The sequence below is a fragment of the Rana temporaria genome, chromosome 8 (genome assembly GCF_905171775.1).
Source record: "Rana temporaria chromosome 8, aRanTem1.1, whole genome shotgun sequence".
Classification (NCBI taxonomy): domain Eukaryota; kingdom Metazoa; phylum Chordata; class Amphibia; order Anura; family Ranidae; genus Rana; species Rana temporaria.
The window spans coordinates 106,657,510-106,681,282 of NC_053496.1; the positions used below are offsets into that span (position 1 = coordinate 106,657,510).

General features: G+C 42.1%; 1 protein-coding gene across 1 annotated transcript in view; it reads left to right on the forward strand.

Annotated features, from left to right (window-relative positions):
• VSIR (V-set immunoregulatory receptor) overlaps positions 1–22,622 on the forward strand; it is a 95,333-nt gene extending 72,711 nt beyond the window's left edge. Inside the window, exons 3-7 of the mRNA XM_040320486.1 lie at positions 6,046–6,099; positions 7,193–7,300; positions 9,790–9,817; positions 12,689–12,870; positions 21,709–22,622. Of these exons, the coding sequence (XP_040176420.1) occupies positions 6,046–6,099; positions 7,193–7,300; positions 9,790–9,817; positions 12,689–12,870; positions 21,709–21,740 (404 nt within the window). The 3' untranslated portion in view covers positions 21,741–22,622. The remainder of the gene's footprint in view (positions 1–6,045; positions 6,100–7,192; positions 7,301–9,789; positions 9,818–12,688; positions 12,871–21,708) is intronic.
• Positions 22,623–23,773: the final 1,151 nt, after the last annotated feature.

Here is a 23,773-nt window from a genome sequence, read left to right on the forward strand (position 1 = left end):
GGCGGTCGTATCTTAGCTAGATTTAAGTGTATCTCAATTTGAGAATACACTTAAATTTACAACGGCGCAGATTCAGAGTTACGACAGCGTATCTACTGCAGCAGTATCTGCTTCTTCTGTAGAAGCTTGCATGCCTTTGTGCAAAAACACATGAAATCTAAGATCCATTGGCAAAGGGTATCTGCTAACATTCAAGGCTATCCACAATCTTCTTGATCTTCAGATTATCAGGAGTCTGCGGGGATCCTAAGGGCCCATTCAGACCATGGCATTCTGATGTACTGCATTGACGTGTGCAATTTATCACACATTAACATATGTTGCATTAAGGCAGCCAATGCAATTGAATGGCAACACACTAAAACACCAATAGAGATTATGTACGGTAGTGAGTTCCTATGAACTGTGGTGTGCTGCAACAAATTTAACTTGGGACTGTGTTGCCTTGGTGTGTTGGAGGGCCATTTAATACGAATGACACTGCAATGCACTAATGCATGTAATGTGTACTATAGTGCTTTGCATTACCACAGAGCACTGCAAAGGTGTGAATGGCCAGCATGAAAGTAAGAGCGAGTATAACTGAACTTACACCTGTGTAATTACAATTCAGTTGAAATTACATTTTGGTTCTCAGTTCAGCTGTGTTCTGATCCCACACCCCTGACATCCTGAGAAAATGGCTCTGAACCAAAACTTGATTAAATCACCAATAGATGTTTGACATTGTTTATAAATTGTCTTTGCAGCTGAGTGCTAGCTATTGTTCATTGACTATAAATGGCTTCCTGTAGTGTCCCGTATGTAGACAGGAAGTCTGCTATGGTAGTTATCTTAAGCACCTGTAGAAAGCTACTGAAATGTTTAATCCTATATGTGTGAATTAATATTTGCTGCACTATTGTATTAGGGATTTCATATGCAAGCATGGGTAAATGACTACAACAAAATATTATGGTGTACCTAACCTTGCTATTACATGAGAAGGACTTAGGCCGCGTACACACGGTCGGTCAAAACCGATGAAAACAGACTGAAGGACCGTTTCATCGGTCCAAACCGATCGTGTGTGGGCCCCATCGGTCAGTTATCCTTCGGTCAAAAAAAAGAGAACTTGCTTTAAAATTTAACCGATGGACTGATAACCGATAGGTCAAAACCGTGGGTTAGTATGCAAAAGCATCGAGTAAAAACCCGCGCATGCTCAGAATCAAGTCGACGCATGCTTGGAAGCATTGAACTTAGTTTTTTTCTGCATGTCGTTGTGTTTTATGTCACCGCGTTCTGACATGATCGGTTTTTTAACTGATGGTAGGCACATCAGACCATCAGTCAGCTTCATCGGTTAACCGATGACAACGGTCCTTCGGACCGTTCTCATCAGATGGACCGACCGTGTGTACGCTGGCAAATATCTAGGGGTATTCCTTGTATCGGAAAGACAGGGAAGGTAGAAGAGGGGGGTGTGTCTATATGTAAAAAATTATGTAAGGGTGGCAGAGAGGACCGACATTGTGAATGGGATGAGGGGGAGGTGGAATCAGTATGGGTAGAACTTAAAGCAGAGGTTTACCCTAAAAAACATCTATGTACCATCCCATCCAGCATACTAGCGTCAGCTACAGTATGCCTTTTTTTTGCGCTGTATTTATCGTTTAATCCTTCAGTTTCTTTTCAGACTCCCACGGGGAGTAGGCGTTCCTATGAAGAGGGGAACATGATTGACGTCCGGCTATGGCGCGTCCCGCGTTCCGAAAATAGCCGGACTAGGTCTCGGCTCTTCACAGGGCTATACGGCCCCTGCGCAAGGACTAGGAGCTGACTGCGCAGGCGCCGTATGCAGCCGAGTCCTATTTCGGAACGCGTGACGCGCCATAGCCGGAAGTCAATCATGTTCCCCTCTTCATAGGAACGCCTACTCCCCGCGGGAGTCTGAAAAGAAACTGAAGGATTAAACGGTAAATACAGCGCAAAGAAAAAGACATACTGTAGCTGACGCTAGTATGCTGGACGGGATGGTATATAATTATTTTAGGGTGAACCTCCGCTTTAACAAAAAAATACGTAAGTAGGAAATTAATAGTGGGGGTAAGTCAGGTAAATCTGGGGGTGTTGTCACAGACGGGAGATACATTTCTGCCTTGTTTAGAAAATTCACCAATTACTATCAGGTGTCGGCTGCAGAGGTAGCCAGAAAGGTTTAAGGACGTTGGATAGCTTCAGCTGTTCAGAATGAGAAAATTAAGGCCTCTATAAATTGTCCAGAGGATTACTACTCAATGCTGCATCCTGAGGCTTGTTGAGTTAAGGAGAGCAGTGAGCTGAGGAAGACTTCTGAAGGTGAAGTGGTTGTTGATATTTTTGCTGTGTGATAAGAAAAAAAAAAGACTATTGTTTTCTGCTGGAAGACCAGCAGTGTCTGCCCAGCAGTAGGCTGTGCCAGACTCCATAGGTAGGTTCCTGTGTTGTGAAGGTAGATGGCCCAAGTGGCCAGGGTTTATTTTATGTTTTGTTTTGTTTATGCATTTTGGATGCTTGTACTTGTTTCCAGCAATATGGAAGAATAAACCATAACCCTTGTTTTTCAACCACCCACGGCTGCCTCTCTGTATAATTCAGTGTGTAGTGAACCCACTCAGGAGGTCACACACCCCCGCTACCGAGCTAACCCCTTACAGCCCCCCAACCTAAAGGAGGAGGAAGAGCTGGGCCTACTATCACAGATGGCAATAGCAGCAAAACAGGGAAACGTCATCATAATGGGGGACTTCAACTATCCCGATATTCACTGGGCAGAGGGGACAGCTCACTCATTAAAGGCCCATCATTTTATAAATGTCTTACAGGACAACTTCATGTCCTAATTGGTAGATTCCCTAACTAGGAAAAATGCCCTGCTAGATTTATTAATTACAAACGATCCAAGTCTGATCTCAGATGTGGAAATATGGGATAACTTGGGATCTAGCGATCATAGGATGATCACATTTAACGTAAAACATAGAAAAAAAAGGCATGAGGGTAGCACAAAAACACTACATTTCAAACTAGCCAATTTTTCTGAACTGCGATCATTACTACATGACATCGATTGGGACCAAATCCTTAAAACAACACTGAACACGGAAGAAAAATGGGAATGCTGTAGGAGTATATTAAACAAAGGTATCACACAGTGCATTCCAATGGGCAATAAATATAGAAGAGCGAAGGTTAAACCTGGGTGGCTAAACCTTAATGTAAAAAGCCTCATTAAAGAGAAAAAAAAACAGCCTTTAAACAATATAAAGGGGATGGGTCGCAGTCAGCATTTAAACACTACAAGGCAGTGGGGGTGCGTCCATAAGGGCGCCGCCCCCTCTCTCCTGCCACCTCTCTATAACCAATAGATAGATTCATCTATGGCTGCCACTGACACCCCCTAGTCAGGCACCCTTCGGCTCCAGGCACCTGAATTACAGCGGCAAGGTATTTTTTTTGTCTCTAATGGGCGTCAAAAAAGGTGAACAGCGAGCCCCATGCTGGATGCGCGCAGTACACTCCGCTATGGTATCCCAATTGGTGGTGACTGCAGGGAGAAGAGACTCTTGGGCTTGTAGGTTTTACCTTCAGATGGGGGCATAAGGACCCCCAGATATTTAAGCAAATTGTATTTCCACTGATATAAAAAGGAGGCTGCCAGGGATTCCTTTTCACTCTGGAGTAAAGTGATGTTGCGATTTTGTAGCATTTATTTTTGAATTTTTGCAAAGGCCGAATTGGTCTAATTCGTGGAGAATGCTAGGGAGTGCAATTCTAGGATTATATACACATAGGAAGAGATCATCTGCAAAAAGGCTTAGTTTATGGAAGAGTTTTCCCACCCTCCCTTGTATGGCGGCTTTGGCGCGCAGTGCAACAGCCAGATGTTTCATTGCTAATATATTGAAATTGGGTGAAAGTGGGCACCCTTGACACATACCATCGAAAAGACCAAACCCAGAAGAAAGACTGGGTGAAGATGGAAGCGTCTGGGCACTGACAGCTTAGCGCTGGAGGGTTTTCGTTTGACAGGAAAGTTTTTCATATTGTGTTAATATGCTGTGCATACTAGTACATTATGGCATAAATCTCCTTGGGGCCTATTAATTTTTTTTTTTATTATAGCTGAGTTTAAATCCGTCTTAATACCCAGCCTGAAAACATGAGAAACACTGCCTTAGAGGGGTTGTAAAGGTAAAAAATAAAATTCCCTAAATAGGTTCCTTTACCTTAGTGCAGTCCTCCTTTACTTACCTCATCCTTCGATTTTGCTTTAAATGTCCTTATTTCTTCTGAGAAATCCTCACTTCCTGTTCTTCTGTCTGTAACTACACACCGTAATGCAAGGCTTTCTTCCTGGTGTGGAGAAAGCCTCTTGAGGGGGAAGGGGGCGATCAGGAGTGTCAGGACACTCTCTACTTTGCAGATAGAGAAAGGAGCTGTGTGTTAGTGGGTGTCCTGACACTCCTGCTCACCCCCTCCCCCCTCAAGAGGCTTTCTCCACACCAGGGAGAAAGCCTCACATTACGGTGGTGAGTTACAGACAGAAGAACAGAAAGTGAGGATTTCTCAGAAGAAATAAGGAGATTTAAAAGCAAAATCGAAGGGTGAGGTAAGTAAGAGGACTGCACTAAGGTAAAGGAAGCTATTTAGGGGGTAAAAAATTACCTTTACAACCCCTTTAAGCCTTGTACACACGGTCTGACTTTTTGCCAACAAACTTAAAAAAATCCAACCGTGGACAAACTTTTTCGTTTTTCATCGGACAAAAGTTCGCTCTGCAAACGGACAAACTTTTCGGCAACAAAAGTCAGATGGTGCAAAGTCCGACCGTGTGTACAGAAATCCATCGGACTGTTGTCCGAAGTACAAATACGCATGCCCAGAACCAATGTTAAAATCAACCAACAAGAGCAGAAGTTGACCAAAGGGTGGTGGTAAAGAGCAGAAAAACCATGTGATTTTGGGAAAGTTTGCAGAAAAGTCCTGCCGTGTGTATGCTATGGGTGTGCCCGGCCAACTCCCTTCGGACAAAAATCCACTAAAAAGTTTGTTTGAAGTCCGACCGTGTGTACGAGGCTTTAGAAAGACAATAGTCCACAAGCTTCAATGCCTGTCATCAAGTGCATAGTTGATACTCATGTTCTATTTTGTAAGTTTGTACTTATTTTAACTAGAAGTCTATAGCAGGTCTATGCACGTTGTAGTTTTTGGCAGTTTCTCCAAGACCATCAATTGTCAATGCAGTACCACAGCTCCATGCGGCTTCTCTTTTGGAACTAAATTCCTCTGTCCATTTTTTATTTCTCATATGTACCTCTGTACTGATGTATAGATCTCTTTAAAACAAGTGTACAATTTATCTACCAAAAGTGTTATATTGCACTAAACATATCCAACCTCTATAATACTGCTTTCGGAAAGCCAATAATTACTCGTTGGTCTAGCCAATAATTTGTCCTTTCTGGTCTTACATAGGTACAAGGTGGTGTTGGGGCCAAAAGTTTCTTTCTTACCCAAGGTGTTTTTGGCCTGGCATGTCAATCAGGGCATTATTCATCCATCCATGTGCAGCTCGGTTTACATGCCTCAGAATGCTGCGAGCAAGCAGGTAGGTATATTTTATTGCAGAAAAGACATTGCATGTTTCTTCTGTGATAAGCCTGCTCACAGGTGTTAGGAAAATACCTTAAGTTTGGCTTTAAATGCTGGAGGCCACAGAGAAGGAGCGAGAGGACAGCATGCACACATAAAACACCAGCTTGTCATGCTTACGGTACTTTAAACTGTATCTATTTCATAAATCTTGTGGTTCTACATACAAGTTTAGCCACATGGGCAACAGAGGAAAGGCTTGCATGGTGTTTCCAACACCCCAAAATGGATATTTAATTGTCCTCGATATATAAAGGTGATGTTCCGCTGTGCTGTGCTGAACTGATAAAAGCCAAAAACCGTAACACACAATTGTTTTGTTATGTGTGCTGTACAATTAAATATATCCCATTTTATTTTACATTTTAGATAATCCGGATCTTAAGACCTGTTCACTTCTCTCATCTGAAAAGGACAGTGATGGTATGTACATCTTTTGTTCACCAGTGACACCTTTCAGATTGTCATTGAATTAGTTTACTCATATTGTCTGGGAAAGGACTAAAAGTGTCATAGTTTACTCTGTTGTGTTATCTCGTTTTAAGGTAAGTATTTCATAATTAGCTAATATGCGGTGCATACTAGCTCATTATGGCTTTTGCCTTACAGGTGTAAAAAAAAAAAAATGGGGGTATACAACCGCTTTAAGCAACACTACAAGCAAAGTCATAGTTTTAAAGTCACTTAGGTAAATGTTGTATAAAATAATATCTTGGTGTGCCTGATTAGCACTTAAAGTGGTTCTGTGCATTAGGATAAAACACCTTCTGTGTGTAGCAGCTCCCCCTAATACTTACCTGAGCCCCATCTCGATCCAGTAATGTCCACAAGAACCTCGGCTGCCCAGGACTCTCCCTCCTGTATGGCTGAAACACAGCAGCAGGAGCCATTGTCGGTCAAAGTCATTGAGACAATGAGGAGAGAGAGGGGGCATGGCCAAGCAGCAGCTCAGCTCGGGTGCCCCCATAGCCAGCTATTTGCTGTGGAGGCACTCGGCAGGAGGAAGGGGCCAAGAGCACCGGCAAGGGACCCGAGAATAGGAGGCTGCTTTGTGCAAAACCTTTACACAGTGCAGGTAAGTATAACGTGTTTATTATTTTTCAACTTAAAAAAAAAACCAAGGGTTTAATATCACTTTAAAGCATGCCATAATTATGACTGAGAGCCCCCTTTAGAATGCCTTCATTTCTGTTTAGGGCATCTTACTCTTACAGCTTGATCAATCGGGGCAAATATGTCAGCATTACAATTTCTGGGCCCAGATATGTGATATTGCAGCTAATTTATTTTAGAGCCATAACCTTGTCTGTCTTCAACTGGCTTTGAAGCGAAAATATTTTTTGAAAAGACTGTAGCATACCTTCAGAGCCACGGATACTGGCTATACATGCATGAGTAAAACATTGTTCTCTAGTAAGTAAGCATTCATCTAGGTACAGTCGGCTTTGGGAATGTGGACATTTTTCTAACAGTTTATTTGTATTTATTCAATGCTTTTTTTATTCCCTTCCTATAGGTACAACAGCAGCTGCAGTGGCCATTGTGGCTTGTATTGTTGGAATCCTGTGCATGCCTCTCATACTAATATTAATCTATAAACAAAGAAAAGCAGTGACTGCCAGAAGTAAGTATCACCCCCTGAGTGATATGAAATTTCAATACAGACTATAAAAATAATTAAAATCTAGCGTACTGATTTTTGACTATACAAAAAATTATATTTTTTTAAGTACCGGTAAGTTAAAGTTTTCTGGTTACTAAATAGAGCTGCCTCACAGAAGACACATTCTGCTAGGGAAAGCAAATAAGGCCCCTTTCACATTGAGGCGTTATTCATGCGGTACAGCGTTAAAAATAGCGATGCTATACCGCATGAATAAATCTTGCCCTGCAGGCTTCAATGTGAAAGCCCGAAGGCTTTCACACTGAAGCGGTGCGGTAGCAGGACCGCTCTACAAGTCCTGCTAGCCGCATCTTTGGAGCGGTATAGGAGCGGGGTGTTTACCGCTCCTATACCGCGCCTTCCCATTGAAATCAATGGGAAACCGCGGTAGAGGCGCATTGTGGGCGGTATTAACCCTTTTTTTGCCGCTAGCGGGGGTTAAAACCTCACTGCTAGCGCCCGAATATCGCGGTAAATTCGACGGTATAGCGGCGCTAAAAATAGCACGGCTATACCGTCACCGCACCTCCGCTGCCCAATGTGAAAGTTAAAATTTCAAGAGAAATCTACTGATGCACTTTAAAATATAACCAAAGGATTTTTTTTTTCCGATTTGGACATAGTGGAGATAGATTAGAACACCTGCCAGTTTTTATTGCCATTTGTGCCCCCATTAGGGAGATTCACCCCCCATTAGGGAGATTCTGCCGTCTGTATGCATACCAAATTCACGTCAAACGTCCCTTTAGATAAAAATCCACGGAAAAGTCCGATGGAAGTCCGATCCTGTGTATGAGGCTAATGGTTAGTGGGGTAAAATTGACATTTTTTTTCGACCGTAGTGACAAGATGATTAGAAGGAGCTCAAGCAAACAAATTTCTGTAAATGTAGTTTTTGTTCGGAAAAAAACTTACATGCTGCAATTAGACCTGTTTAACCACTTCCAGCCCAAGGACGTCATATGACATCTTTAAATTTCAGTGGGAATATCTGAATGATGCCTGCAGCTATCATTCAGATATCCTTGTTTTCAGCCGGCGATTCTGTGCACCATAAGAATGATCATAGCGGCAGTTCCGCCACTTAAACGTTCTTACAGGCGACGGAAGGGGACACCCCCCTCCCGCTGACATACGGTGCTTCTCCGGGCTCTCCCGTGCCATCAGGGACCTATGGAAAGAATAGGCCACCGCCAGATGACGTCCATCGAGATTTCCGGCGACCAGATGCTCACTCGTCATCTCTATGACCATCGGAGGCCCCGGGCGCGACGTTATGATGTCACATCCGGGTCGCGGTTGTAAAATCCGCAATCACGGCTGGTAAGCATGAGATTGTGGATTTTTTTTCCCGATCTCATGCTTTCCAGCCTGGAGGAGAGATGTGGGGCCTTATTGACCCCGCATCTCTCCATAAAGAGGACCTTTTACAAACGATTCCTATTACAAGGGATGTTTACTTTCCTTGCAATAGGAATAAAAAAAAGTGATCAAAAAAATGTAAAAGAAAGTGTAAAAATAAAAAGGTAAAAAAAATTAATAAAAGGAAAAATATAAAAATAAAAAATATATGTAAAACGCTGTTCAACCCACACATGTGAGGTATAGCCACGTGCGTTAGAACAATAATTCTAGCACTAGACCTCCTTTAACTCTAAACTGGTAACCTGTAAAAAAAACGTAAGCATCACCTATGGAGATTTGCAAGTATCTAAGTTTGGCGCAATTCCATGAGTGTGCGCAATTTTAAAGCGTGACATGTTAGGTAACTATTTACTCGGCATAACATCACCTTTCACATTATACAAAAAAATTGGGCTAACTTTACTATTTTGTTATTTTTTAAATCATGAAACTGTTTTTTTTCTAGCAAAAAAAAAAAAATATTTTTACATGTAGGAGAGGAGTGCCAGAATAGACCCGGTATGGAAGTGGTTAATATGTCTGGGATTCCAATCAAACAGCAGCTCTGGACGAAATTTTAAGGGCTTGACTCTATCATTGCGAGAGAGGATGGATGTTCAGACTAATGGATTTTGTACAAACGTTTGAACAAAAAGCTAACTGTGGCTGAACAGCTCCGTACATAATACACAAACATATGTTATTATAGTGGGCAGAGCAATAAAAGGGTCCAAGGGGGGGACATTATTAAAATCTGACAGCAACCAAAGAAGGAACAGTACTATGCAATGTACTTACACAGGTGAAATCTGTAATTAAGCATGTATTTTACAGTCAGAATTCAAGTCCATGTAAAAAAAAAAATGAATACTAAAACTGTTATTTTAATGTACAATTTGTGGAGTGCAAATAAGATATAAACACAAGTAATGAATAGCAGTGCCCTAGGTGTTAGGCTGTTGAAATGTGTACTTAGTGTTTTTCATCATTCGTAATTTTTCATGCAAAATGAAAAACATCTTAACTTTCATTTCTTATTATTTTAGGAGCACAGGAGTTGGTGAGAATGGACAGGTATGCATTCTTTGTGTTGTAAATGCTCTAAGTTCTTTCTAAGTCGCTCTAGGTCTGTCTGCTAAAAGAGAAATTCCACAAAAGAAACAAAAAGAACATTTTAGAGATTTTATGAGCCTTAAAAAAAGAGAACTCCTTCCTTTCCTGAGCTCTATTGTCATATTTTGATTTTCCAGAGCTGGCACAGTTTTTACTGCTATGATGGCAAAAAATGGTGACACACTCAATCTAGTTAAAATCTACAACAAAAACATGCATAAATAAATTGTAATATCACAATATACAAATAAATAATGTGAAAAATCTATGTGCACCAACTACCCAGACAATAGGAGGGCAGATATTATAGTGCAAACACTGAAATCTAAAAAGTGATTTTGTAGATGGCATTTTATGAAATAAAAGAAGAAAGTTTGACTTCAACCAGGAAATGGCTATAGCCATTTAAAGCACCCACATTATATTATAAATAAAGGAGCACTCTGTATACCAAAAAATAATCCTGCTCTATACAATCATTAGTACAATCATGCATCCTGAGCTCCTCCCTAAATGTTCCTTCAAACGTGACATCGTCAAGGGCAACAAAAAATAAAAAATGCCCAGAGCTATCACAACCTATACCGCTATGGCAGTGCTTTTTCTACACAGTCCTAAGCATGCAGTGATAGACGATGGGGAACAACCAAGAGAATATTCTGCAAATCGACTATCATCATTCTCTATGGCCATTCCTTATGTGCAGCTTGTTACATTTATTTATTTATTTAAAATGCTTATTGAGAGCGCAGTCATTACCAGCAGGCCTCGATGCGCTCAAGAACATGAGCCAGAACAGTTATGCAACACCTGCAAAATAAAAGGTACCTATAGACATCAATGGAATACAGCTTTAGATTGGCTAGACACAGAGGATGTGGCCAAGCCAGATACTCAGAACAGCCAATTATCATGTTATGTCTATGTGAACTTTTTTTTATTTAAGAAATCATTGCAGAAAGCAAAATTATAGCATTCAAAGCCCAGTTCAGATAAAGTGGTCTTAAAATCCTCAAGAGAGAATTTTTTTTTTTGCAGGTTCGCACCCTTCAATGTCATGGCTAAAAATAGGTTCCCCTTTATTTTGACCTGGTGATCTGACCAGTACCACTCTTAGACCCCTTTCACACTGAGGGCGTATTGCAGGTGCTATAGTGTTAAAAATAGCGCCTGCAATCCGCCCTTAAAGTGCTGCGCTATTGTCCCCGGTGTAAAAACGCGAGGCCTTTCACACTGTAGCATTGCACTAGCAGGACGGTAAAAAAAAGTCCTGCTAGCCGCATCTTTGGAGCGGTGTTCATACACTACGTTAAATGCACCCCGCTAGCGGCCGAAATGCGCCGGAAATCCGCCCATAGCGTAAAAGGGGTCTTACTGTCTTATGGCAGCTTCACTCAATGGACTAACACCCTTAGACTGCAGAAGTGTCAATCTGGGTGTAGGGTAGTGTTAGATGCACCAGCAGATTTAGATGGACTTGGCTAAAAACAAAACTGAACTCCAGCTAACACTTTTTATAAGCAGCTACTCTAACATTTTTTTTTGGGGGATAAATGTTTTACATAAATGAATAAAAGCCAACCATTGTAAGCATCCCTATCAGTGTTAAATGCCGTGTTTCAAAACCCTGAGGCCTCGTACAAGGAAACCGGTCGTGTGTACATTTTTCGACGAGGAAACTGTCGAGGATCCCGTCAAGCCAAAAAGAGAGCATGTCTTCTTTTTCCTCGACGGGAATGGAGAAACTTGCCTTGTCGAGTTCCTCGACAGCCTAACAAGGAACTCGACGAGGAAAACGATGTGTTTCGCCCGTCGAGTTCCTCGGTCGTGTGTACGAGGCTTAACTGCCACTTTGTTGGAAAGCCAGGGCTGGTGGGGCTTGTTGTGACCTGTGTTTTTCTAAAGCGGCTAAAAGAAGGTCACTACTAGGGCACATAAGTAAGTGTAATTGTAAGTACCGTATTTATCGCGGTATAGCTCGCTCCCGCGTATACCGCTCACCCCTAAAGTTGCCCCGAATCCTGTGGAAAAAAAGCTTTTTTTGTACTTACAGTTTTGGTGTCTTGCGCGGCGTCCATCGGCGGCCTCGTCGGGTCCGGCGTCCGTCTGCGGCTTCGGGTGTCATTTTCGTCGGGTCCGGCGTCCTTCTGCGGCTTCGGGTGTCCTCTTCGTCGGGTCCGGCGTCCGTCTGCGGCTTCGGGTGTCCTCTTCGTTGGGTCCGGCGTCCTTCTGCGGCGTCCTCGCGTCCTCCCCGCTCGTTTCCCGCATCGAGTTTGAATACTGCGCCGACATATACAGAGCGCAGTACACTTGTGTATTGTCGGCAATGCTCGGCAACTCTCGCGCTGACGTAATGTACGTCCAGGACATGAGCGCGGAAGGAGCCGAGACTGCCTGACTATACCCGAGTGTACTGCGCTCGGTATATGTCGGCACAGTATTCAAACTTGGTGCGGGAAATCGGGTATCGGCGTATACCGCGCACCCACAATTTTGCCCTGGGCAAAAAAGTGCGTGGTATACGCCGATAAATACGGTAATAGCAGCGATACTTATGTATTTTTTGGTACAGCAAATTGTTGCCAAAAAAAAAAAAAGTTATTTTGTGTTTCAAAGTTTTTATGAGCAATACTACATACAGTAATACTAAACTGCAATGATTTTTTTTATCCACAAGATGGGCTTCATATGCAAGCCTTTAGACACAGCCCATTCATACATTTAAATACATTAAATTTACATCTAAGCAGAATGAGCACCATTTCAGGTCAAATAAATTGATCTTGTTGCTATAGATGAAAGAGATACCACATTCATTATGTATTCTTTCAGTGAAGCACAAGGTATTGAAAATCCTGTCTTTGAAGATCCCCCTGCTGCAAACCCAGAACAGAGGCCCCGGCTTATTTTCATGTCTAGCCGCCAGCAATCAGACTCAGGTCGCCATCTGCTTTCTGAACCCAACACTCCCCTCTCTCCCCCTGGACCCAATGATGTCTTCTTCCCATGTCTTGGTAAGTTTGCCAGAGCAAAACTTTATTTCTCTTTCTGGTCAAATATTTCTACTCTTGTGTGCAACCATCATGAAAACTTCTTAAGCCTTTATTGTACTTATCACCTATACATTTCTATGGAGAATTGTTTACAAGATTCCAGTCTGTGTTGAAGGAGTGCCTACAGTGGCCAATGTGTGAACAAGCTACTCAAATACAATGCAACACTATTCTTACAGTGTGTTTTGTCGTGGCACTAATGTGCAGATCAAAAACTTTCCTTCAAATTTCCTTCAGCTTATTCCCAATCGACCCCTTATTGACCTTTGAGTTAATTCCTATTGGGCCTAATGAACTACCTTTCCTCCTCCCTTTCTTGTTTTTTGATGATTTTTATTTTACCATTCACAGTAAAAAAAAAAAAAAAATTTCATGTAAACTAAAATATATAAAACATTTTAAAGGACACCTTTAATAATTTGTAAATATCTATTCCATTCTCAAATGCTCCCCCGATACTTTTTTTTGTGTCCGGAGAGGAGTCAGTGTCTGGGGAAGGCAGGAGAGGGCGGGGGGAGTGCAGGCGGAGTTCGGCTGTAGAGGGGGTGTGCAGCACACGCTGGGGGGGTGTCGGGCCGGTGCTCCCCTTCGGCGACTGAAGAGGACAGTGTGGAGACAGCGGGCAGCATGGCAGTGACAGGGAGGCAGGGACACACAGGCTGACGCCTGGCTTTGAGGGGGGCGTGGGTCCGTCGTCACACCCGGGACCCAGCCGCGGCTCTGACAAATCTCGGCTGTGACTGTCTCACAGTCACACAGCCGAGCAGACCGCATCTGCGGCTGGGTCCCGGGTGTGACAATAGACCCCCCCCCCGCAAAGCCAATATTCAGCCTGTGTGTCACTGTCTCCCTGTCACCGCCATGCCGCCCGCTGGTCATCTGAGCTGCCGAGTTGCACAGCATTACCGGTCTGAAGTAGGGGGGGGGATCTGTATTGTAGGAGGGGGGGTGTCTTTATTGTAGGGGGGACTGTATTGTAGGGGGGGTCTATATTGTAAGGGGGAGGTCTGTATTGTAGGGGGAGAGGGGTCTGCACTGTAGGGGGAGGGGTCTGTGTAACATGTCAGCGGCTGAACGTCCCTACACTCATCTTGGTACACCCTGCACTCCGCTGCAGTAAGCAGCAGCAGACATCTTGTTACACCCAGCCTGAGCTATATGGGCTGGGTGTAACAAGATGTCTGCTGCTCCTTCTGCTGCACTGACAGGTGGTTGGCACTGAAATGCTGTGGAAAATTACACTGAATTTATAAAAAAAAAAATGCTGCAACGCCCATCTTGGTACACCCTGAAATGTTAAATATCGCTCAGGTTCATAGGGACTATGGGAGCCAAATTGGACAGCCAGCTTTCTTTCTTGTTTTTCTGCTCAAAAGCTCCTCTCCTGAAAAACTTGTCCTGATGGTTCTTGTTTTCTGCCTTTAAGCGCTCCTCTTCTAAAAAACTTGTAAACGCATAAGTGTGCATGAACACTTAAGGCTAGCATGGAGCTACATTTACAGGCAGGAAAACAGGCAAATATCTGTAAAAGCAGCATTTTTGCGTTGTTTTATTGAAAAAGCAGCATTTTTTAAGCCGTGTGTGCATGATACCTAAAAGCCATATCCTGCGTAGTTAAATTGGCCAGTGGCACAACAGTTTGATGGTATAGTTTGTGGGCTCCTTGTTTTCTTTTTTTGCAGCACCACATTGCATCATCTTAGAAGGTTAAATAAAAAAATAAACTTTAATTTTAGACATGCCAGTTACAGTATTGTAGTATTTGTTTTAAAGGTGTATGGAATGCCAATCACGTATTCATATTATGGCAACAGTGGGGCAAATTTGTGGTGCTTTGGTGAACAATAGTTACTGCACTTTATTGGAACAACATGCCAATAGCAAAGAGTAGGTCCAAGAACAGATGGTAAGCAACAAGTTAATGATGATCATTAAGCCATTTGAACCTAAAAAAAAAAAAAATGCCCTTGCAATATAAAATAAATACCAATGTACTCCCAAAAGAAATGAAAACCCCAAAACACAACCCATCAAACAAAAACTCAGTCTTTATTTTTAAAGAATAAACTGGCAACTTACCAAAAAAAGCAGTTTGGTATGGACGGGACAGCAGATAAACTCAACCAAAAAACAAAACAAAAAAAAATAAAAAATTCAAGCTCCTGAGAATAGCAAAAAAAAAAAAATAGTAAGGCAGCAAAGGGAGCAATAACCCAGTGTGTTGGCAATCAGATGTACAGTATAAAAAAAGGGTTTCCCAACTCATTCTAATGTCTCCCTTTGCAGTTTCTCATCTCCCCCTCTTTCTCTCCCTACAGCAACTTACAATACATTGACATGTGGCTGCTCTGAGCAGCCATCGTGCATTATGGTTTAAAAAAAAAAAATTAAAATCATCTGGGCAAATCCATAATCTAAATTCACCCAAGTCAAAATCTCAAGTATTAGTTTTGAGTGAATTGACCATTTTAATAGGTGTTTAAGGGGTACTTGAGCTCAAAAAAGTAAATCCATGCCTAGTGGACATTGATAATTTAGAGCAGATACAGTATATATTACACAATGTTAGTCCATACAACAACCTGCGTTTTACAGCCCATTCATAAAATGCATGCTGCAGTTATGTTCTTGCAGTATCTTTTTGAGTTCTTGTTGTTTACTGCAGCAGAGAGAACTCAGTGATTGGAGGAGAGGATGATTACATGACTTTCACAAGTTAAGTGACCATGCCACTCTTCTGGCCTTATTTTTATTGCTATTCCTCAATTCAGAAGAATAGTGTTTTGCATGCCCAAAGACAGCGGAGCGCTAAGCACATTTGTAAAGCACATCACTGTACTTTATAAATATGCAGCATATATATGTTATTTGAAGCAGCTGTATGGATGGGGTAAAGCTGATGCTTTATAGATGTTTCCTTTAGTGCATGGGTCTTCAAACTACGGCCCTCCAGTTGTTCAGGAACTACAATTCCCATCATGCCTACTCATGTCTGTGAATGTCAGTGTGTTACAATGCCTCATGGGATGTGTAGTTCTACAACAGCTTGAGGGCCGTAGTTTGAGGATCCCTGCTTTAGTGCCACAGAAAAATGGATTTCCTTCACCTTTTGTAAAGCCTCGTACACACGATCAGACTTCCATCCAACTTTTCCATGGATTTTGGTCCGAAGGTTGATGGCTGTGAACTTGTTCTGCATATACACGGCACAACATTTTCAGCCAACATTCACCAAACCACTTGTTTTTTCAGCTCTTTACCGACACCCTTTGGGCAACTTCTGCTATTGTTGTCTGATGTTTAGCATTGGAGCATGCGTGTTTGTACTTTGGATTTTAGTTGGACGGACTTGCGTACACACGATTAGATAAACCAGCGTAACAGATTTATTGCCCAACAATTGGTGAGCATGAACAGCCAACTTTTGTTGTTGTTAATTCAGCCAACAATTTTCTGATGGAGCATACACACGGTCGACACAACACGTCCGTCATGCGTACACACCATCGTTTTTCCGGACGTTCAAAAACCTGTCGCTTTTCACAACGTGATTCCTCTCCAGTCTGACATGCATACACACGTTCAGGCAAAAAAAAACGTCTGACCAAAGCGCGGTGACGTACAACACATACGACAGGACTAAAAAGGGGAAGTTCCTTTCAAATGGTGCCACTCTTCGGGCTGAATACTTACTTCTGAGCATGCATGTTTTTTTTTCCCATTCGAAAAAGCATACACACGTCCGTTTTTCGCAAAGAGAAAAAGACTGACGTGAAACATGACAAGAAAAAAGAGAGCTAGTTTAAAAAAAAAATTGCGGGCAGTTTTTCCGTCAAGAATCCTGCTAGGGTGCATACACGCGACCGGTTTTCTTGACCAATATAAAAAATGGCCGTTTTCTCGTTTTCTCGTCGTGAAAACCAGTCGTGAAAACCTTAATTAAAGATCCAGAATATGAAGAGCTGATAGGGCAGGAAATAGACACATTTTTTGAAAGGAACAGTGCGGATGAGACTTCCCCACTCTGCAGGTGGGAAGCGCACAAGTGCTATCTGAGGGGAATATTAATATCTATGGGGGCCCACAGGAAGAGAAAATTAGGGGCTAAGGTGGACACTTTATTGAGAGAGATTAAAATAACAGAAAACGAACACAAGAGAATGCAAAACTCAAGCAATGAGGAGAAATTGGTAGCGTTGCGAGAAAAATTAAATTTACTATTGATGGATAAGGCTAAAGCACAATTGAACAGATGCAGAAGAACTTTCTACGAATTCGGCAACAAACCCAGCAAGATGCTTGCTAATGCACTTAGGGAATCAAGATCAAGGAAACACATAGAGAAAATAAAAATACAAGGAGATAAGTTAGTAAGCCCCTCACATTTAATAGCAAAGGCTTTCAAAGAATATTATAATGGTCTATATCAAATAGATAATCAACTCGATGTAGAGAAAAGACAGATTAGAGAAGAGAGAATAAAAGATTATCTAATAAAGTCAGAAATGCCTAAAATACCAAAGGAAATAATAGAAAGTATGGAGTGTCTGATCACAGGGAAGGAATGTCAAGAGGTAATAAGTGAGATGAAACCAGGCAAATCACCAGGGCCAGATGGCTACACGTTAACATATTATAAAACTTTTCAAGACAAATTAATACCAAAATTTCTAGAGGCCTTTAACTCACTGAAAGAAGGTCATCAGATGAGAAGAGAAACATTAGGAGCCCATATTGCCGTTATCCCCAAGGAAGGGAAAGATCCCACAGTCTGCGCGAGCTATCGACCTATATCGTTGCTAAATATAGACTTAAAAATATTTTCAAAGATAATTGCAAACAAACTGGTTCCTAATATCCCTCCACTTATACACCCAGACCAAGTAGGTTTTGTACCGGGAAGAGAAGGTAGGGAAAACACACAAAGGGTGTTAAATACCATTTATCTGGCCCAAACCCACCATAAACCACTAGCACTTATTTCTACTGACGCAGAAAAAGCCTTCGATAGGGTGGATTGGGGCTTTTTGAAAGCTACATTAGAACATATAGGATTGGGTGCGGACATGCAGAAGTGGATTGCTAGCCTTTACTCATGTCCGTCGGCAAGGGTGAAGGTGAATGAGGTACTATCGGACCCATTTCCAATTGGGAATGGGACAAGGCAAGGATGCCCACTCTCCCCGATTATTTTTGTTTTGACATTGGAGCCGCTACTGAGGACAATTAGATCGAACGCAGATATAAGAGGATTTCAGATTAAAGGAACGGAACATAAAGTAGCTACTTTTGCGGACGATCTGTTGTTCTCAATGGCGGCTCCCGAACTATCACTTCCCCCCTTGATGAGAGAGATAAGGGCATATGGTGACCTATCTAACTTTAAGGTAAATTATAACAAGTCAGAGGCAATGGGGCTAGAAATAAACAAACAAATTAAGGACCTCTTGACAGCAAATTTTTCCTTTAATTGGTCGGATTCTCACATACTCTACTTAGGGACAAAAATCCCCAAAAATTTAAATAGAATCCTCGAATTGAACTTTATTCCGTTGATAAGGCGAATGAAATCTGACTTTATTAGATGGGAAAAAGAGACGTACTCATGGTTTGGGAGAATCAGCATCTTAAAAATGAACGTGTTACCAAGATTGCTCTATTTATTTCAAACCTTACCGGTAAAGATCCCGCCGAGTTATCTAAGGGATATAAGATCCAAGTTTGCGAAGTTCATCTGGTCGGGGAAAGCGGCGAGAATTCGGAGGAAAATACTAACTTTACCCAAGGAGAAAGGGGGAGTGGGGTTCCCAGACCCAGTAGGTTACTATACAGCAACACATATGTCAAGAGTGGCGGAATGGTGCACGCAGGAGAACCATAAGCCTTGGTTACTTATAGAGCAGAAAAGTACGGATATCCCCTTGGAGGGATTGGCATGGACACAAGAAGTGGATATACCAGGGGTAGTTAAGAAACATCCAACCATAGGGGCAACCCTGAGCGTCGTGAAAAAACTATTCAGGAAAACAAAACTTTTGATCGCCCCAAGTCCACTCACTCCGGTTATAGGTAATCCGAAATTCCAAATTGGGATATCAGACCCACATTTTAAGAGGGTAAAAAGAGCAGGATGGAGCAGGGTAATACATTTTGAGGGAGAAAATCCAAGGATCAGAAGCGAGGAAAGAGATGAGGTAATAAGAGAGGAACTTGACCAAATGAGACAAAATCAATTAAAAATGGCCACTAGAGCTTTGAACCCAAAAGGGAGACCAATAAGAGACCTCTCAGGATATGAGGAACTGTGCCTTAAGGGAGAGGAGTTGAGACACGGTCTCTCGCTGATGTATAGCCTCTGGGTGGAAGAAACAACACCGCGTGAACTGACGTTTATACGAGCATGGGAAAAGGAGTTAGAGGTGGTTTTTTCGGAAAAGCAGATAACAAAAATATTTAATTTTACACATAAAGCCTCCCTAGCTACCAGATACCAGGAGGGGGGTTACAAAATTTTAACTAGGTGGTATAAAACCCCTGTAGTCCTAAACCGGATATTTCCGGAAGTCTCAGACAGATGTTGGCGCTGCGGTAAGGAAAAAGGTACCATGTTACATCTTTTCTGGTCCTGTGAGAAGATAGTGGACTTTTGGAAAATGGTCATGGACACTGTGAAAGATATCGTGGAGGTGGATCTGGGTAGTAGCCCGGCCACTTATTTACTGTTGGACATACCAGTTTCCATGGCCAGGTTCAAAAGTTCCCTGATAAGACATCTACTGGTTGCAGCAAGGGCCTGCATTCCAATCTTGTGGAAAAGTACCACCACCCCAAATAAACAGCAATGGTTAAATAGAATCTCGGAAATTCAACAAATGGAAAAGCTTACCATGGGCATTAGAGAACAAGAGGAAAAATATAGACGGATATGGAGTCCATATGTAAATTACAGAGAAGGGGAATTATGAGAAGTATGGGGGGAGGGGGACGTGGACGCGGGAGTGGCCCAGGGAGGGGGGAAGGGAGGGATTATATTTTTTTTTGTATAGGAAATGGTTAAGTGTACAGTACAACTTAGAAATTCCGAAGCAGTGAAGAGGTTGGTTATATTATGTATACCAATGTATGGAATTCAGAAATGGATTATCTGTTTATTTGTTTGGAAATGTATCAATATAGTATTTACTATTTAATTTGGTAAAAAAAAGGAAAATTAAGATAAAATAAAGAATTTATAAAAAAAAAACAGTTGTGTGTACGAGGCATCAGACAATTATGGCCATAAAGTTGGATCGTGTGTACAAGGCTTTACATCTGTACTTCTGTATATTGTACACCTTGAAACAGGTTGTGCCTGAAAGTATGATTCCAGGAAGCAAGCTACAGGTTATTACATTTAAATTAGAATTTTACCGTATTTATCGGGGTATTGCGCGCTCCGGCGTATAGCGCGCACCCCTAATGTGGACCCGCATTCCTGTAAAAAAAACATTTTAGTACTTACAGTTTTGGTGTCTTGCGCGGCGTCCATCGGCGGCCTCGTCGGGTCCGGCGTCCGTCTGCAGCTTCGGTGGCGTCCTCCTCGTCGGGTCCGGCGTCCTTCTGCGGCCATCGTGGTGTCCTCCCCGCTCGATCCCCGCTGAGTTTGAACCACTGCGCCGGCATATACCGAGCGCAGTACACTCGGGTATAGTAGGGCAGGCTCGGCTCCTCTCGCGGTCACGTCCTGTGCGTCCTGTACGTCCAGGACGTGACCGCGAGAGGAGCCGAGCCTGCCCGACTATACCTGAGTGTACTGCGCTCGGTATATGCCGACACAGTGGTTCAAACTCGGCGCGGGTATCGGGGTATATCGCGCACCCACGATTTTGCCCTGATTTTCAGGGCAAAAAAGTGCGCGGTATATGCCGATAAATACGGTCATTGAAAACCAACATTTCCTTTAATTCACCCTCTTTGAATTAGTAAGAAAAAAACGTTCAGGAGAAATACCAACTAGACTGATGATAATACCAGAAAAAGTCGTTTACATGAACAATGGACTCTACTACATAGTACATGAAAGACAAGAAACTTAAAGTGTTCTGAATGACTCCAGAAAGCCTCCAAGGGCAGCTATAAATTCAACAAAAATTTTCACCATTGTGTTTTTTTTCAGCCAGGTACATTTGATGATGTTCTCAAAGGGGAGTTCCATGGTTTAGGCCGCATTCACAACTGAGCGTAGCGTTTTCGGTCGTTTTTTCCGGCATTTTGTCGCGCGTATTCACACGTATTCGCGTGTTTGCATACAGCGTTGTCCGACGTTTTTGAACTTCGTCGTTTTTTATTTTAGCCAATAGAAAAATGATCATCTCTTTCATCACTTGTTGCTATGTTTGTAGATTTTTTTTATCTTCCTGGGTGAATGTTCTATTTCACAGAACAGATTAAAGCGACGAAACGCTCGTAGAAACGCTCTTTGTCGTGCTAGACGCTTGAATCGAGCGTTTCCATTAGTTTCTATGGGAATACAAACGTTCAAAAACGCCCAAATCAGCCAGATTCGCGCAACAAAAAAAAGTCCAGAACTTGTTTGAGCTTCAGGCGTTCGGCTTCAGGTGTTTTGGAGTGGAGATGTGAACCATCTCCATAGAGAATAATGTATTTTTTCCCCTCTAGCGTTTTATAGCTTCAGGCTTCAGGCTACAAAACGCTCAGGTGTGAATGCAGCCTAAGGACAGTATCCACATTGTTTTTAAATGTCTTTAGTTTACGGCCATCATGAAAGAACTAAATCAAGCTTTGTTTTTATGTGTGCAGAGCCAGTGCCAGATTCTCCAGATCCTGTGTAAACGAAGATTTTGGAGCATGACTGAAGGTTTGAAGAGAAAAGCAATATCTGAAAGACTTATCTAAAGCCTAAAAACGGTGCCGTCTGTGGCACTGGCAGAACACCATCCATGCAGGAAAAAAGAAAACGTTGTGAAAGGATTACCAAAACTGGACTGACAATCCTGAATACAATTCCTGTGCCAATAGAGACTTGGATGAAGTCATAAACTGGATTTCTGCACTGTTTAATAATGTCATATATTGACTGGTGGCAACTAATGTAACTCAGAATGTATCATCAGGCTCTCTCGATCACAAGTACGTTTTGAGTACAACGGTATAGAGTACGTCTCTGGGCTGTAGAATGTATATAGCATCAAGTACTACGACATTTAGTCTGCTCGAGAAAATCTCTCATTTCTGTTTTTTAAAGCTGAACTGCAGGCAGCTATAATAGATGCACATGAATGCAGCTCTGAAGTCATTTAATGTGTTTTTAAATGCAAGCAATGAAAGTACCCGGGCTTGACTTGGTAGCCATTTCTTGCATTCTACTGTACAGTCTGTACAGCACATCTCTAGTAGGGGGGTGGGGAAGCAGCACAAGAGAAAGTCTGTGTACTGCAGAAAAAAAAGAAGGCTGATAGAGGGAGAAAGCAGAGTGATGAGCTCATCAACCTGCTCCTTCTCCTTCCATTGACCAGTTACAGAGTGGAAATAGGGAAGAAAATTGTATGGTATAGTGAAAAACCAGCAGACATCAGATTCCCTCACCTGCTAAACAGAACTGTGCTGGAAGGACAGACATACAAATCTCTAGTTAGGTAAAATTATTCTCGTTTCATCTGTGTATTTATCTGTTTGCCTTAAGTTCAGGTTTAATTAAAGTGTTACTAAACCCACAACAGTAAAATCAGTCTGTATATGCAGTAAACTATGCTCGTTATACTCAATGTGGAACCTAAGGGCTTAATCCTCCGCATTGTGTAAAAAGGATGTCTGATCCTGTCTTCTCTGATCCTCCTTTTCTTCCACTGTCCCCAATCCATCTCCTGATAGAACAGAGCCTTGGGGGCAAGCTGCATATGCTCAGTTTGGTGTGTATTGCTAGAGAGTTTTTTTCTCTTGGGAGAGTACATGTGATCAGCACAGGGCCAATCAGCACTGTCCAGACAGCCGGTCAGGGGTCCTGCAGTCTCATAGGACAATCGGTGGAGAATGAAAACTCCTACAAGCTTTAACTAGACACTGATAGAAGTCACATGACTGCTCTAACTGCTGATGAGAAAAGGTATTTAGCCGCATATATTTACTAAAACCATTGCATGTCCATGTTCTGTGTACTGTGGGAGACCGGATATAATGAATGCCAGGTCCTGGGTTTAGTAATACTTTAAGGTTAAGGAGCATACACAAAGCTAAAGTCTTGACTTGCCTATACACAGGATATGACATATGCATCCTGTAGGTCTGGATGCGCCAGTGCTTTTTGATTTTCCCCATTACAGTTTCAATAACTTTGCACCTGAATTTGTCCCATAACTGGGGCATCGCTGTGCCTAGATTTGATCATCTATGTTATTTATACAGAACCATTTTCACTAGGAAAAGTAATTAAACTAAAACTACTAATTTTAGGAAAAGAGCTGTCATACATTTTATAACAGGTGCCTTGAGTCCATTATATTTGTAAAGATGGTAGCATATTTATTGGAAGAACTTAAAATGCCAAAACAAATCTAGAGCTTGCCACTCAAAAGGTGTATTTTATAATATTTATTTTGAAATATGTCCAACCTTTAATGTACATGAGCATAATTACAAGTATAAAAAAAGTCCCTTAAAGTTGTGTTGTGTATCGCAACATTGCCAAAGTTCCGTTTTTTTTTTTCTATAAGATAACCCTAATTAACAGCTTAAGCCCCGGACCATTTTGGTGGTTAAAGACTGGGCCACTTTTTGCGATTCGGCACGGCGCTGCTTTAACTGACAATTAACGGCCATGTGACGTGGCTCCCAAACAAAATTAACTTCCTTTCTTCCCCACAAATAG